The sequence below is a fragment of the Cuculus canorus genome, chromosome 17 (assembly GCF_017976375.1).
Source record: "Cuculus canorus isolate bCucCan1 chromosome 17, bCucCan1.pri, whole genome shotgun sequence".
NCBI classification, from domain to species: domain Eukaryota; kingdom Metazoa; phylum Chordata; class Aves; order Cuculiformes; family Cuculidae; genus Cuculus; species Cuculus canorus.
In genome coordinates, this window is record NC_071417.1 from 1,206,188 (window position 1) to 1,222,486 (window position 16,299).

The following is a 16,299-nucleotide window of genomic DNA, read 5'->3' on the forward strand; positions in this document are numbered from 1 at the left end:
TTTTGTCAAATACTTTTACTTTTAAAATAGATCATTGCAGCTCTTCCTACAGAATGGAATAATTAACTGCAGCTAGCAATATACGTTTGCTGCCAGCTACAAGGGCAGAACAATTTTTGGTTGCTGGGATCTGTGGGGCTGCCTGACATTCATTGCAGTGAGCGGTGTGACTGGTTGGGGTGCAGGAGAGGGCCTCCTCTGGAAAACCAGAAAGCTGCTTCAGGAATGAGGAGTACCCCCCACTCTCCAGAGGGTTAAGTGGCAGCTGTACCCCATCAGCTAGTTTTTGCGCAGCTTCCCAGGATGCCCAGCAGCGTGGCTTCCGTGTCCTTTGCTCTGTACTCAGATGAATGGTTTGTGTTGGACGGGACCTTAAAGATCACCAATTCCAACCCGCTGCCATGGGCAGGGACACGTCCCACCGGATCAGGTTGCTCCAAGCCCCATCCAACCTGAACACATCCAGGGATGGGGCAGCCACCGCTTCCCCGGGCAACCTGTGCCAGTGCCTCACCACTCTCATCGTGAAGAATTTCTTCCAGCTGAAGCTGGGGCGACTTTTCCAAGACCCGAGCCTTTTCTTTCCCATTGCTCTGATAACTCCCTCCTTGCCTGTTTCTGGGAGGACTGGAGCTCCTGCTGGCTTCGCCTCGCAGGGCAGCTGCCCCCTCCGAGCTGCCCCCTCTCCCCCAGCTCCCCCCCCGCCCCACGGCGCCGCAGGACGGGCTGTGCCGCAGGAGCCCCCCGTAGCAGGGCTGTCGGGGGCGGGGGGGGGGGGGCTCGGCTGTCGCCCGGCGTCGCAGGTGACCCCCGGGGGAGGGCAGGGAGCGAGGGGCGGGGAGGCCGGCTCGGGGGGGTCGCTGTCAGCGGCGCCCGCTCGGGGCTCGGCAGCGCTCGGCTCGACTCACCATGCTCCGGAGCCGCCCCGGCGCGGGGCTCGTCCTGGCGGCGGCCGCTGCGTTCTGCCTCGGCGGGGCGGGAGGCAAGGTAACCCCCGGCACCGGGCAGGGCCAGGGGAGCCCGGGAGGAAGGATGCGGGGGGCAGCGGGGAGCGAGCGGAGCCCCCGGAGGGGTGCGGGGGGCAGCGGGGAGCGAGCGGAGCCTCGGGAGGGGTGCGGGATGCTCCGGGGAGGGCGAGGGGAGCTGCGGGAGGAGGGATGAGGGATGCCCCGCGGGTCCCGGAGCGGGGAGCCTGGGTCACCGTCGTTTCGACACAGCCGGACTCGACATCCAGAGCAAGCCCCGAGGAGAGCGAAGGAGCAGCTTTCCCAGCAGAGATCGGGGTGCTTGCCCAAAGCATCCCTGACGAGGGGCAGCCTAAGGAACCCAAAGAAAGCCCCTTGTGCCTGTCACTGTCCCCGCGCGCTCGGGCCGTGCCGCTCGCCGGTAGCGCGGGGTCGGGGGAGCGGGGCCGGCGGGACGGGTCCCTCCCGTGCAGCGGGTTGGAGCGCCGCGATCTGTAAGGTCCCTTCCAACCCAAACTGTTCTGCGATTGTATGAAACGACAGCCGCGGATCTCAGGACAGGGATCTCGGGCACTGGGGGCACCGGAGTGGCGGTGGAAGGGCAGACAGGGAAGCGCCGCGGAGTACCTGCCGCGAGGAACGGCCGCAGAGGGAACTCCGCGGCGCTTTGGAGCGGTGAGCGGTTCTCGTCCTGCTGAAGCGAGTGGGACTTCTCCTGTGGACCCTGTTGGGAGCAAGATTTCACAATTCTTATAGAGATTCTCAGATCTGTAAAGCAGGAGCCACTACACTATAAAAAAAGTAATGTTCCGTACATTTATATCTTTTGTTATGTGTATAAAGAATAGAGGTGGAGAGTTGCTTTCCCTGGTGGAAAACAGCACTGTAATTCTGCCCAACACACTAACTCCCTGCCATGGCATATATGAGCACAGCAATGATTTTGCGGTTGAAACGAAGATGTTTTATCTCACTCTGGTATCCTACTGAAGGTAGCAGTGAGAACTTCTTAATTAAGCCACATTTCTGGCACTGAAGTACTAAGTATGAACTTCATGAGAGTGTGCACTTAAATCTATTGAATTGTATGGTTGTGGAGTTTTGTCTTTTGTTTCTTTTAACTCAGAATTGCATTGCGTAACCTGCAAGCTTTCCCTCTCCTGTTGGGTTTGTTACTAGAGATGAACAACTCTCTCATCCAGCTGCATACTTCTGTTATTAAACTACATAACCTGCTTGCTGCCCTACAGTATTACATCCTTCCTGTGCTAGTCTTGTTCTAACTTTGCCTGTACAGCGATGAGGTGGACCAAACATCAGCCGTGTGCTGTGCCTTTGAGTGTGAGTGGTGGTGGGACATCAGCAAGCTGTATAATTTTTGCTTGATTTTTCTTTTTAATTGTGTTTCCTAACCAATTTCTGCTGTTCTCTCACTCCACAATCTGGTCTGTTTGATTTCCCACGAGGCAGTACCTGAACTAGTTAAGTACTGACCACTAGCACTATAGAAAAGAAAATGCTGCATTAACAAAGAAGCAGCAACCTCTCTCATACTTTCCCAGACCTGACTTCTTGCTCTTCTTATTTTTGATCACATTGTTTATAGTCTCTTAACTGCAGGACAATTTCTTTTGCAGAATGAAACTTAGGCATTTTCTATAGCTTATCTTTCTAAATTTGACAGAGTGAAATCTGTGTGTGCAGACACTTGTGTACATCTCTTGCTCCCCGTTTTTGTTATTTCTCTGAGTTAGTTGCACTTGCTATTCACTCATCAAGGACTGCACTATGCTGCGTAGGCTTCATTATTTTTATCTTTTTGGCTACGTTCTGATATGTTGCTATGCTAGTAAAAAAATACACATCCCACTCTAAGTTGGTGGTTCAATGTAGTTCAATTTAGCAGTTGAAAAAAGGTATTCAAAGGTTTATGTTAAATTAATTATCTTCTGGCTTAGAGTTAACTATATAAAAACATAACAAACTCCTTTGGCAAGGGCAAATCTGCATGAGATACAGGAAACTGAATTGTTCTTTTCATCTAGGAAGGTGGCCTCTGGCAGTCAGAGTTGAGGAACTTTGGAATGCTGTGAGGTAGAGTAGATGTTTGAAGCATGTTTTGTGGCAAAATGAAGCTCTCTCTGGAATTCCTCACTAAGTACTACAGCAATATGAAAATAGGAAGTAGATCAAATGAAAGAAAATTTGAAGATAAGGTGTATGATGTTTCCTCCTATGTGTCTGTATCAGATGGAACAAGATGTGCAGTTAAGTGGCTTGCTTTCCTGAGCGAAGAATGTAAGCTTGATGAAAGATTAACGTAGTCAAAATTATGTCTCTGTATGCCCCTAAAATATTATCTGTTTAATCAAATCCCTGTGGAGGAGATCTCTATGCCAGTGCCATCCTCTATCTGCTATCTTTGTTTCGCTTGCTGACTTAAAGAAAAAAATCAAGCCAGCCTTGTCTCTTTTAAAAGAAGAAACCTTAGTGATCCCAGACCCCGCAGTGAAAGTCTTAGTCCTGCTCCTAGTGAGGACTAGGGCAAAATTCCCACTGGTTTCAGAGGGAGCAGGATCCTTCCCAAGATCAGTGAAGGATTGGAGAAAAAAAATCAACTACTAAAATATGCACTTCAATTAGCAAAGAATGTGACCTGATTAGTAAAGTGTATGAAATTTCAGCTATTAAATTCTACAGCCCTGATCAACAAAGCACGCAGCACAATTGGCAATGTATCCAGAATCTCAACTACTGTACTAGTCTCCTGCCAGATCAACCAAGCATGCAGCTGAATCAGTAAATTATGCAACTGGAGCAGCAAAATATGCACTTCTCATTGGGGTGGAAGGATATGGAGATTCTCAAATATTTTAAATTGATGCACAATAGGTCTGTTATTGGTCAAGCTCTGCCTTAAGAAAAGGGGAGGCAAAGTGTGCAACTTTTATCAAGTCTCTCCAGACGAATGCTGGAGTAGAAAAGGACGTCCCTCAAACAGCTCAGCATCTGCAAGCAGCAGCCCCTTTCTTTAGCAGATGTACTGCACATCTGGTTCCACTTCCAGCTGTTGCCAGGTGTGGGGGTTATTTTAGTAACACTTTAATGAGATTGTTAGGTCCATGTAGTTGTTGCTTTACAGGTCATGTAAAGCACTATATAAGCACATTGGACTATCTTTCTGTCTTGAGAAACAAACCCAGTCAAGACAAATAAGGCACCTTCAAGGAATCTGAAAGTTTTGTTGGCAATGGGCTTAATATCTATTAATCTCTTCACTGTTTGTGGAAGTATGCTGTGCTTTAGGAGTATAAAAACCATATGTGTTTCGTATTTTCTTTTTATCTTGATTACCACAGCTTGCTCCCAATTGTGTTTACAATGTACCGTGGCAGATATTTACTGTGTGGAGAGTTTGGATCTTTGGCCAGTTTGGGGATTGGCTATATTCATATAACCTGAGCTGTTTTTCCCTAGCTTGTGCACATGTGCTTTAAAAATCCAGCTGCAGTAGCTGGTTCTGATCTTCAGAAGTTGGTTTTGCTTGAAATTAGTATTTTTGTTTTATACAGAAGATCTGCAATCTTTTATAAAAAGCAGTTTCAGGATTTCTATGAACTGCTTTTTTTTATGTCTGGAAGTAAACTGTGTAACACTGCCTGTGCTCAAGGTAGGCTTGGGAATTGCTTTGTTTTACTGTGCTGTTCACTTTAGCACCTGGAAGACTGAAACATTTGAGTCTAAGAAATACCTTGGCTTGTTTGTTTTTTGGTTTTTTTTGTTTTTTTGTTTTTTTTTTATTTTTGTTTTGTTTTTTTTTTATTTCAGAACAGTTGGTACATAAAACCAGTTTGCATTGAACTTCTTATGTACCAAATTTCTGTCTCATTTCCAGGTCAGTTCATTGAGTGATCCTATTTAGTTGTTTCTCCTGTTTGAAATATTTCTTACTGAGTCCAGAGCAGTGCCCTTAAAACATAATTGATTTGGGTCATTGAACCTTTATTTTTCATGCATGTTAGTTTGCATCCTGCCACTGGTCTGACTGGTATTTCAATTAGAAAAAAGCAGGCGGATTTTTTCTAGAGGCTAAAGTTCACGCGGAGTCTGTGGCGAAATAAGATCCTGGAGTACGTATCCCTGGAACTGGGCAATGATTTGTAACTCTTTTTTTTTTTTTTTTAATTCTGTGTCTCGCCAGAATGTTGTAAATCTGGCGCTCTCTTGTTAGGTTCATGCTAAGCAGCAATAATGTCCACAGTGTTTTAGTCCTGATAATTCTAATTACTGAAGCACTGAAGAGGCTGAAAGCTGAGAAGATGGTTGAGGCTGGCCTCAAGTCCTGCACAGCACATGGGATTCTCTCTTTGTAGAGCTGAACCAGAATTCTCTCCTTTGCCAAAGCCAGCGATGGAAGCAGCAGGCAGGGTAGAAGAAGTAAGCCAGTGGCAGAGATTTCTGGAGCGATGTGGGTAATCTTTATGCGGAAGGAGCTAGAAGTGTGCAGTACCACTGCAGATGCCAACCATCCTTGGGATGAAAATGCTCAAGTAATTTTTGCTTCTTTACTATCTAAGTAGGTTGAAGCAAACAGTCCAGTTGCACTGGTTTAAAAAGCCCCAACAAACTTTCCTGTGGCAACCAACAATTACGATTCTCCCCATCTGCTTCTTTGCATGACAAGCTATGAAGGGCAGTAAACTCTTAAAGTCTCTTTCTGCCTGCCTCCCTCTTCCCTTAAAAGAAGAACTTGTGGCAAGTTTCATACCAGAGAGTGGCTGCCCAGCAGCTGTGTACCTCGACCAGGTATAGTAATTTTTCTTTTATACACTATTATTATTACAAGGTCAGACTACGCACTGATACCACAGGTCTACGAATAATAAATAATCAGCTTGGTGGTTAGATGCTTCTTTGAGTATGGGAAGTAATAAACAGAAAAATAACCCTCTTCTACTTGTACTAACCCATGGCAGGAGGAGGGCGGAGTACAGACAGGACACCATAGGATCTTGCATCAATATGTGGAACAATTACACAGAAGTAGGGAAAATGCTTACTAGCAGCCTTGGTTCTCAAACTCAATGTGAGAACGTCATGATTCCTCTTACAAGCTCTCAGCAGCGAATGGCCTGGTGGTTCATTTTGAATATCCTCACTCGTGTCATTGCCAACCAGTTTTGTGAGGAGAAAAGGATAATTTGCCTGTATTCCCTTTCCAGAATTCTTGGGACCCTACTGAAGCTCAGAGAAGTCACTTGGCCTTCAGCAGGATTTAAATTAGGCCATAGGTAGTGTGGGTTTGGATTAGTAATGATGTACATTGAGGACGACATCTATATTTGGGTTTGGGTGGAGTCTTCTCTTTCATGGTAGAGGAGTTGGTAATAACTTTTACAACACCTTTCATCAGAGGATTTCAGAGTTTCATAAATATCTAATTACAGAAACTATTAAATTGTGTGAAATCCTTGGTCCTGAGGGACTGCAGGCAGCACCATTACACTTCAGTTTAAAGCAGGGGTGGGTAGTGTTCAAAGTAGCAAAACAAAAGCAAATTTGCCACATGCAAGCCATAACCTGCTGTGCTATCTAATTTTCATCCAGTGTTTTATTCTTCTCATTTATATTAGCAGCTAGGTTGCAACATCAAACCACCTAAAAAAATGGGCTGGGACAAGCCTCCATTCAGAACTACCATCAGCTGTGAAGAAGCTTTTGGAAGTTCCCTGATCCCTCACAGCTCTGTTTCCCTAGTGTTTGTGTTACATTATTCTGGTAAGGAGTAGCAGTGTAGCAAGGGTCAGGCGCCACGGATGCCATTAAGGACAGCTTCTTGGATAGAGGGGATGAAATGCGTCTGAAAGTCCAACCTGATCCAGATCCCAGAAAGATGATTGCTCAACCTTTTCAAGGAGGGTGTGCCTGCAATTTAAATCGGGATTATCAATGGAAGATCTAATCCACTCGTTTTACCTAAATCCAGCCCTCTTCTGGTCTTGGTTATCCTACTCTTTTGAATGATTGTTTTAAGATCTTATTAAAGGTTAGTTTTTTTCCTAGATTTGACTTAAGATGCAGAGGAGCCTTTACTGTTAGAACCCAGACTTGAAGCCCCTGCTGCCCATCCCCTTGCCTTCCTCTCTGTGTTTTAGATCTGCATGGGTGGGCTGTTCAGGTGGATCCAAGACCTCACTATTTGAATGCAGGGGCCTCAAGGGGTTGCTCATCAATACTAACTTTCAATGTGAGCATAGCAGACTGAACACTTTGATTTGCCTCTAAAATCAACAGTAACTTATTCCAGGTTTCCTGGTTGAAACTTGAATGAGGAAGAAGAAAGGATGTCTGCAAAACAGATTTCTTTGGAAAAATAAATGGCTCCCTCGTTGGGACTCTAACCCAGTGCTTAGTTTTTCCTCTGGCTGCAATATCTGTAATACTTTTGTCTGCTTCATTCCACGCCCTCCCCGCTGTGCCCTCATGGTCTCTCCTTATGTGTAGGCAGTAAAGTAAAATTTACAAGCATCCTGCTTTCTGAAAGCAAAGGTGGAATCCTGGAAATTTCGTCTGGTAGGGTGCACAAGAGGAGACTAGTTCTGGAACCACCAGGTGGGGAAAAGTGCTGCTGTTTGTATACCATCCGAAAGTAAGGATGTGTGTTTGGACTGTAACAGACCTCTGAATGGCCAACCTCAGCTGTGGCAATGGCTCATTGAGAAGTCTGGTTAAAAATACCACATGAAAGGGAGAGAGATTTTGTTTGTTTGCTTTTTAAGGATCACTGTCCACATTTTCTGCATAAGCCCTCTCACCTGCTAGTGGCATTTAGTGAAACCTGGTTCCCAAGGAGTTGCAGTAACCACTCTGCAGCATGCTAGTGGAGATACAGAGTGTTTGCAGGTTTTGACTTTCACATGTGGAATGCTTCTTCCTCCGTATGTTTGTACAATAGACTTCCAACATGTGAAGCATCTGACGTGTCTGGATGAAACAATAGGGTCATGCAGCTGGAAATCCAAGGACAAACAGCTCTCTTTTTTTGCAAGGCTAGTTTACACGTATGTTTTGTGTGTGTTTTGTTTGCTTTTGAAGATCCAGATTTATTTCCTGGGAACTGGCCAGCATAATTTGCATGGGATTGCCTTTCAGTTCCCCTTTCTCCTGTTTCTGGTACTTTCAAACCAAAACAAAGCATTTTGGGGCACTTAAGCTACATATGGATTTCGTTATTTAAATCTCCCCCACGTATTTGGGCGGTTATATATATATATAAAGTTACATCAGGAACACTAGTTTTACAGATTCCTACGAACACACATAGCTTGCTCAATGGACTTTCATACTGAACTCTTATGAGCAAACTTTTACTGCAGTGCTATAGCTTTTGTTTTGCTGTATATTTAGTCTGGTTTCCAAGCAGTTCAAACCATCTGACCATGTTTTCTGCTCTTTAATTTGAGCTGCTTTGGCCTGTTCAGTTTATAGAAAATGAAAACCAGATTGATCTTCTGGAAAATCCTTCATCAACCTCATCAGTTCCCATCAACCCTATCGTTTACTGTTAATTTTTTATATGGTGTGTTATGTATGCATTGCTAATGAGAAAACAAGAACTTGCTCTAATCGAAAAAAGACCTATGCTGACCTATTAAAACCCTGAAACAAATGACCATGGCATCTTGAAGGCTTCATTACACTGCCTTACTTTTATTTATGATGGTCCGGTCCCATCATATTCGTGATTATTTGCCTGAAGAGACACTCTAAATGATGCCTTTGTTTCCCTTTCTAAAGCTTTACATGGTTTTGTATGTTTAAATGAGGGTATTTTCCACAAAAAAAAAAAAAACCAACAAAAACCCCAACTAGATCAGGGATAGTAGCTTTGTATAGATGTAGGATCTTATTTGATATGGCATCTTGCTTCTGTATTGGAGAAGCTATTTGTCTGTTGAGTGTCCAGTCACGAGAGTTTGCTCTCCTTTTTATCTCCTCCAAAATTAATCTGAAAAGTCCACAAGTAAAAGCTGGTTGTTGATGTGAATTCTAGCACTCCCTGGTGGATGTTACTTTAGATATGTTATATGCTTCCTTAGCTGTAAAAGCTAACATTGGGATTAAAGGGGAAAAACAAGGTTCAGACTGCTCTCATAACGATCTGTCTCACTTGCATTTCTTGCATGAACATAGCACAATACATTTATGAGATACAAATGACAGGTTTCAACTTAAAATAGTTCTACTTTATGAGTGTAATAGTTACAGTCCTCAGGGGAACACTGCCAAATCAAGTGGGTCTTTCCAAGCACTGGATTTGCATATTTTAAACAGATATTTCAAATCGTTTAATAGAAGAGCAGTCTGGCTTTTATCCCTTTCAGGCCAAGGTGGGAAGAAGGAAATAAATATTGCAATGTGGTGCTGCAGTGAGCGATGAAGAAGAGTTCAGAGTAAGACCTGGCACTTAGTTTCTAGTAAAAGCAGCTGGATGCAAGAGTATCAGTGAAATTAAAGAAGAAATTAGAAATGTCCTATACCTTGGCCCGATCTCTTCCACATCATTTCTATCTGCATTTCACACTCCTCCCAGTATTTTTATCCACTTCATGAACACGTATACACCTTGGCATACAACAATGACCAAGTCATCAGTGAATGTCAGGGTTACTCCTGTAGTGGTAACTTCAAGCTGGGAAACTGTCAGGTAGCAAAAGCACCCATAAACTGACAGGATCCTGCCACACGCAGAGGAAAACTATTAATCCTAAGAATTTCTAGCCTTAGAAGTGTAAATCGAAGAAAGAGCTGGATAAGGAGAGAGAACTCTGCTTAGTCAGGCTTATATAGCTATAACTTGAAAGACTTCCTGTAGGACGGTCCCACCCAATTTTAATTAAAGAACCGAAAGGGGAGAACTAAAACTTCTGCCTATTTATTGTATGAGGAAAGAGCAAGAATGGTTTTATGGTCTTTTCAGTATCCTGAGATTTCACCTACAATGGTTTAGGAAGCTGAGTTAGCCAGTAAGCCTCCTACCAACCCACCTTTGCTGAGAGGGGCAGATATTCTTTCAGAGCCCTGTTAAAACTATCTGTAAGTCCTCCTCTGAATTTCCCTCTGCAGGAAACGACTCTGGCTTTTGTCTGCAGAGGGAGGCAAGCCAAATTAGCCAGCAAAGCCCTGCGCCCAGAACCGAGTGATCTTAATTCACAGCCTCATGTGGGAATCTTGCAAACTCAAAATATATGCAGTAGAAAATGCTGCCCACTGCTTATAACAATAGTGTAGGTTGGCATCTCCTAATAAGGATAAACTAGTTTTGCTTCTCACCTGAACTTTGCAAAAGCAGCAGAGTATTAGGCTGGAGGTGTTCAAGGCCAGGTTGGATGGGCCTTGGGCAACCTGATCCAGTGGGAGGTGTCCTTCCTCGAGGCAGAGGGGTTGGAACAGGATGATCTTTAAGGTCCCTTCCAACTCAAACCATTCTATTATTCCTCTAGTTGCGCCAAAGGCAAGTAGAAATGTCAAGTTACAGTGTATGCATATACTGCTGATCATACTGTGGAAAGCTGCGCTGTTCCATGAGTGATTGTTCAGAGAACAGCCCCTGTTTGTGTCTCTGGGAACAAGCATTTTTTTGTAAGGAGAAAAAGACATTGCATCTCTGGAGTTAAATGAGAAGGTCTGTTGTTCTCCACAGAAACTGGAGTGTGTCACTGTGCCTGGTGCTTGTTGGAATGCCCGTGTTTGGTTTTTTTATGATTTTGCTTTTCCCCACCTCCTGTTCTCAGAGAGGATCAAGCAGGAGAGATGGTGACCTCACAGTGCAGTTATGCAATCTGCTCCAGGCCAGGTATCAAAATACACTGCAGCTGTGAAGCTGGGACCTCGTAGTGGCTGAGGGGCCCCAGCCTCCTGCCTCTAATGAGATCCTTGACCTCCTCCTGCCACTTCTTCTGCAGCTGCTTTGAGTCACAGAGATTGTTTGTGGCAATGGGCTGCCTAATGGTTTGGTGATCTGCTGCTGGAAATGCTGCAGGTACGGGCAGGCACTGGACTCAAGGAGGAGTCCAGCAGGAGCTGGGCTGGGCTCAAGGACCTGGCGCAGGTGAGGATAGCCTGAGCCCTGCCAGCCTCTTTCCATCCTGACAGAACCTAGTCGCCTTTGTCCCAAAAGTATGCACACATCACCATCCTCCCTTGTTTTTGTCTTCCCAGGAATTACAGGGAAGGTTATCTGTCCTCTGGTGAAATAGAGCAGCACCTTCCAAACAACCTTGTTGTGATGCTTGAGCTCAGGGCTCCGCTGCCGCCAAGTCATATATGGGAAGAATAAGAGAGAATTGCATGCTTACAGTCTGAGGCATATTTGGGCCTCCAAGTCCTGAAGTCTTGTTCAGGCTTTGCATTCTTTGCTCTAATTGCTGCACTGCCTCCCTGCTTCCTTCCTCTACTCTTCTAACTATTTTTATTTCCCTTGTCTCCTGCAGCAACAGGCTTTCATAGTTCCCTTCCTACCTGCATATTTGTTCTCTATTTTAAGCCATTAAAAACAGTAGAAAAGCTGGTGATGTGTGTGAAAACAGGGCCCTGTGAGGCAGTCTGATACCTGCCAAGAAGGAATACAAGACGAGTCAGGTTCTTTCCTGAAAATGGGATTTGCAGAGTGGAAATGTCGCATCCATAATCACTTTCCTGTGGCAGAAAACTGCTGCTACCCACTGCTGAAATAATAGAGCATCTGTTAAAAAATGTGGTTCGGGTTTTGCTTAAATCCAGCAGGTTGCACCCACTTGAAGAAATACTAGACCCTTGTTTAAAAACATGACTGCAAGTGCTCTGAGACCATAAAAGTATTAAAAGCAAATGTACGCTTGGCCCAGTTTCAGAGTCCCACAACTGAACCCACTTCAGTGTTTGTTTATGTGAATTTGCTCAGGGAGGAAGGAGAGCATATGAAGTGTGTATGCAGGTATTTGGGCGAGGGAGACCTCTTACAGCAAGCAGAATACTCTCTTAATTGATGAGAATGCTTTTGGAGATCAGTCTGGAAAAAAAAAAATCACAGTTAAGAACTGGAAAAAAAGGAGACCGAGACAACTCTGCCCTAATAACTAAGCAAAGCATTGGGAATTTTTGTTATATTCAGTCAATCCTGTGTCCTGATCTACTTCTACCAGGTCTGCTACTTTCAAGCATCCAGAGATACTTGAAGAGTTGCCCTAGTACAGGATGAGAGAGTCTCCTTCTGCTGTTGTCTCATGCTTTAAACAGCAAAGCATTTTGGCAGAGGGGGAAATGGTGATTCCAAGGCATTTCCAGAAATTCTTGTACTACCAGGTGAAAATAGGATGGCCGTGCTGCTGCTGGATCTAGTTCACCCAAATGAAAGAAAATAAACCTTGCATGTAAAGATGAGCTGAAAATGCAAAATTAAGTAGTAATGTACTAGTTTTATAAAGTTGCTGATTAACTTTGTCCTCCACTTGGAAGAAGTGGAGTTTTGATTTCTAGATGAGTCAGCTAGTGAAATAAATGTGGTCACTTCTTAAACGAACAGACTGGAGTGCTAGATCTTACTCTTAGGATAGTCTTTCCTCAGATCCTGTACTTGACAAGCATCCAGAAAGCTCAAACTTCCATAACTTGGAAATACTGTGAGAGGAGAACTTGGAGCTTTCACTGGGAACCACAAGAACTGCATTTCTGGTAGCTTTGCAGCTAGTTCCAGCCACGTCAGCAAGCGAAGATTTGTCTATAGTTTATTTCCCCCCCCTTAAGCTGGGAGCGTGGAATGACCAGTTTCCCCTTTTCTTTCTCCTTTTCTTTTTAAACCCCCAAGTTTAGCATTTTCTTTCTGCACTGGCTGAAAGTTTGGGCCGCTTCCTCTTTCATTCCAGGTGTCTGGCTCTGTTCAAAGGTCCTAGTGAGTGCAAGTGATCTCTAACTCCGAATGAACTTCCAATGTTCGGAGGAGAGAAGGGGGAAGTAACTGAGATACGATACCTCACCCTGCATGTTATGAGCAACTGCAAAGATGTTGGTGGAGCCAGAGTTTTAAAGAGGTCCCTGGGGCAGAATAAAATGTGAAGGAGCCAGCGAGGTAGTCTCTAAGTGCTGCCAACTCTTTGAAAGAAACACACATGTGCGTGCATGTGTGCACCTAAGATGTTTTTAATTTTGGAGGGGCGAGGGATCCTAAATAAAGCTTGCTGGATTTTACCCCCACTGATACTACAGTGAGCTCAGATGGCTAAATTTAGTCATACAGACTGAACAATCTTGGATTCTAAGATGGCACCCTTCTCTGTCCAGAAGCTGATTGTATTTGCATATTTCTATGGTTGCTGTTGAATCAGTTCTAAGCTGGCAAGATAAGGCTCCTGTAGAGCTGCCACATACTACCTGCTGTCCTATTCTGGCACCAGGCGGCTTCAGTGGATTTTTTAAATTAAGTGAAAAAAATCTCTGTGGGGAAGGGATTCCTCTTTTCTACTTAAAAAAAAAAAAAAGAAAATCAGTAAAGGGTTATTTATGTAGTGGGGCTATTTTACAGGAAGGGACAAAAAGTAAAAGAATCTTTCAGTCAAAAGCACAGGATCATCACCAGGTATTTTGACTTCAGAGTGATTTTTTTTAAGGGCCCAAGGACTACATAAATAGCTTCTATCCTCACCTTCACTCATTACTCTAGTATTAAATCTTCCTAGTACAGTCTTCAAGCAGAGACCAAAAAGTCCTTTAACTTGGATAAGGAGATCATACACACCTGTCCCTGAAAAGGCGAATAAATGTTCAGACAGTTTGAAATATAGTGGATTATTCCTTCTCTGTCACTTCTAAAAAGGATTGAAAGTGATGTTTTTAAGTCTGTCTGAAACTGGAAATACATGTGAGAAATGCAGAGAAGCTGAGATGTGCATAAGGCACTAATGAGGGCAAAGTGGGTTATGATCTTTGCACATCATTTCCTTGCAAGCCTGCAGCCGGGTATCTCTGTCAGTGTGTGGCTTGGCCCCTAAGGATGGCTTGGAAATTTAGTGGCACCACTGTGTGTCTGCAGTTTCCTCTCCTGAGGCTTTCACTCTGACTCTGAGCACGCACCAAGAGGGCTTGATATTTTTTGGGCACGTATGTTATAAAAGAAAACAATCTGCATTGGACAGTTCCCAACCCAGAGGATCCGAGACTTTGATCACATAGGAATGACAAACATCAGACAGGCTGTCCTCCTTTCTCTTCTTTGAAAGAAGTATAATTTAAAAGTAAACAGTCTTCGGAATCGCGCATGAGATACAAGCAGGGCAGCATCCTTCAGGATGCTGCAAACAGCAGCTACTTGCAACCAGCATTCACATGAATGAAAAAAAATTGTCACTACTTCACCTATTTGGGCTTCAGCAAAAACTCTGAGCACAAACGGGATGAGGGTTTCCCCAGCCAGTACCTTGCATCGCTTTGTTTCCACTTCTCTTTAGCAGCACATATGTCCTTACAAGCTAACCCACATGGCCACGTCACCTTCTCTTATCAGCTACATGGCACAGCATCCTGCCCACATTCCTTCTGGGCCCCTAGCATCACCTGGTGCCAGAAGCATTTCTGTCTTGGAGGCAGGTCAGAGAATCTTGAGAAACAGCTCTGCCTGCTTCTAGTGACTCAGGCAGAGGCTGCTATTTGCTGTTGATGGCTTTTTGCAAGACCTTCCTGCACAGCTTCAGTCCAGTGGAAGCAGTCAGGAGGGTCTCCTGGCTTTGATGTAACACGTCACGAGAACTTGTCCTCTCCTGGCAGAAGGAAGAGCTTGCTTCTGTGCATGCCTCTGCTCTAGCTCGAGTCTGGTGACTTCTTTGGCAGTAATTGTGATTAAAGAAAGGGTGCTAATTAAATTCCTTTTGTGGCAGGATTCTTTTTGTGTTGATTCCCTGACAATGTTCCTACTAGAATAATGCAGAGGCTCCAGGGCTACATCTGTAGGAGTTGTGCAAATAGAGAGAGAGTTGAGGGTTATATTACTCACACGATGATAACTGCTTTTTCCTGTGTATATACTTGGTTGGGCCTTACAATAAAATCCCATCTGGACAAAACAATTATTTTGCCCTTTTCTTGCCTGGGAATTCTGCTTTTTGTCAGTGCCACCTGCTTCTCAAGAGCAGTTTGCCTCAGAAGGTGGGTAGGGTACGCCTGGCCACCGCAGGCTGGAGGATCAGTTCAAGACAACTGTTTTAAACATTTGGAACTCGTAGCCAGAGTGGGAAGTACTAAAAAGCAGATTAACAAGACTGATAATCTGGTTCTCCCTGCTCATAATTAACCTAATTGGTGTGGGCAAGTATCAAGTGTTATTTTTTAAAAAAAACAACCACCTATAATTTGCAAAGATTAAAAATGTGCCAGTTTTTTTGCATGCCTCTGTCAAAAGCCCACGAGTCTATAACTTGCTGCCAAAGGGAACATCTGACTCTAATTGATGAAGCTCAGCCTTCATAATGGGTGATTCAAAGGAACCGAACAGTTCTGTCAGTCATTCAGCTGTGGATTATAAATCCATCAGAAATCCTTCCCCCCTCTCCTCAGATCTGTCTTGCATTTCCTGTCCCTTGTGGTTTTTTTTTTCCTGGTGTCAGAGCAAGTTTTGAATCTTTTCCGTTTCCCAAGCTGTAATAAAGGAACAATTCCCCCGCCGCTGTGACCTTTCAGCCATATTTCTGGAATGCACACATTGCACAAATCCCCCCTGCCCGTGTTCAGGGATGAGGGCACCTGTTGGGACTCAGCTAGATACCGCAGCCAGCTGGCGGCCACGTGGCTTGGGGGGGAACAGGAGGCATTTGAGTTTGAATCCAAGATTCCTCCCATGTGCAGAGTCTGCCAGGTATTTCTCTCCAGATGATGCCAGACTCAAGTGAAAATTCAGGCAGGAAAGGGACCCTATCCTGAGAGCGGGAGCGAGGGATCTATGGGGGGAGCACTTACCCACTCAGCACTTCGGTGATTAATCTCACAAGATCCACTGAACTGGTGGTTGCTGCTTTTGGGGGTTAACGAAGTCTTCTGGTAGTAGAGGTGGGGCTGAGAATGTCTCCAAGCGCGTTCTCAGTATCTGAAAAAAAGGCAACTAGATCAGTTCACATATTCCTCAAAATAAAATCTCAACCCTCAAAACATTGCTAATTTAAGGAGGTTTGAGCCAATCTGCAATCCTCCCACATCCAGGTGTACCACCCTGTGATCGCAGCAGTTCTGGTGCACATTCTGGCTCCAAAACTGGGTACACATTTCAGTTGAAAAGTTAGTCATTATTTACTGTTTCTTGCTATGCAAATGT

At 44.5% G+C, this 16,299-nt stretch overlaps 1 protein-coding gene across 2 annotated transcripts in view; it reads left to right on the plus strand.

Moving 5' to 3' along the window:
* The first annotated feature begins 857 nt into the window (after window positions 1-857).
* The window catches only part of LOC104054698 (uncharacterized), a 39,369-nt gene continuing 23,927 nt past the window's right edge, over window positions 858-16,299 (plus strand). For both annotated transcript variants that reach the window (XR_008452710.1, XM_054082235.1), the window contains exon 1: window positions 858-987. Coding sequence is in view for 1 of the 2 variants with exons in the window: in XM_054082235.1 (XP_053938210.1) it covers window positions 910-987 (78 nt within the window). In the remaining variant the exon portion in view is untranslated. The remainder of the gene's footprint in view (window positions 988-16,299) is intronic.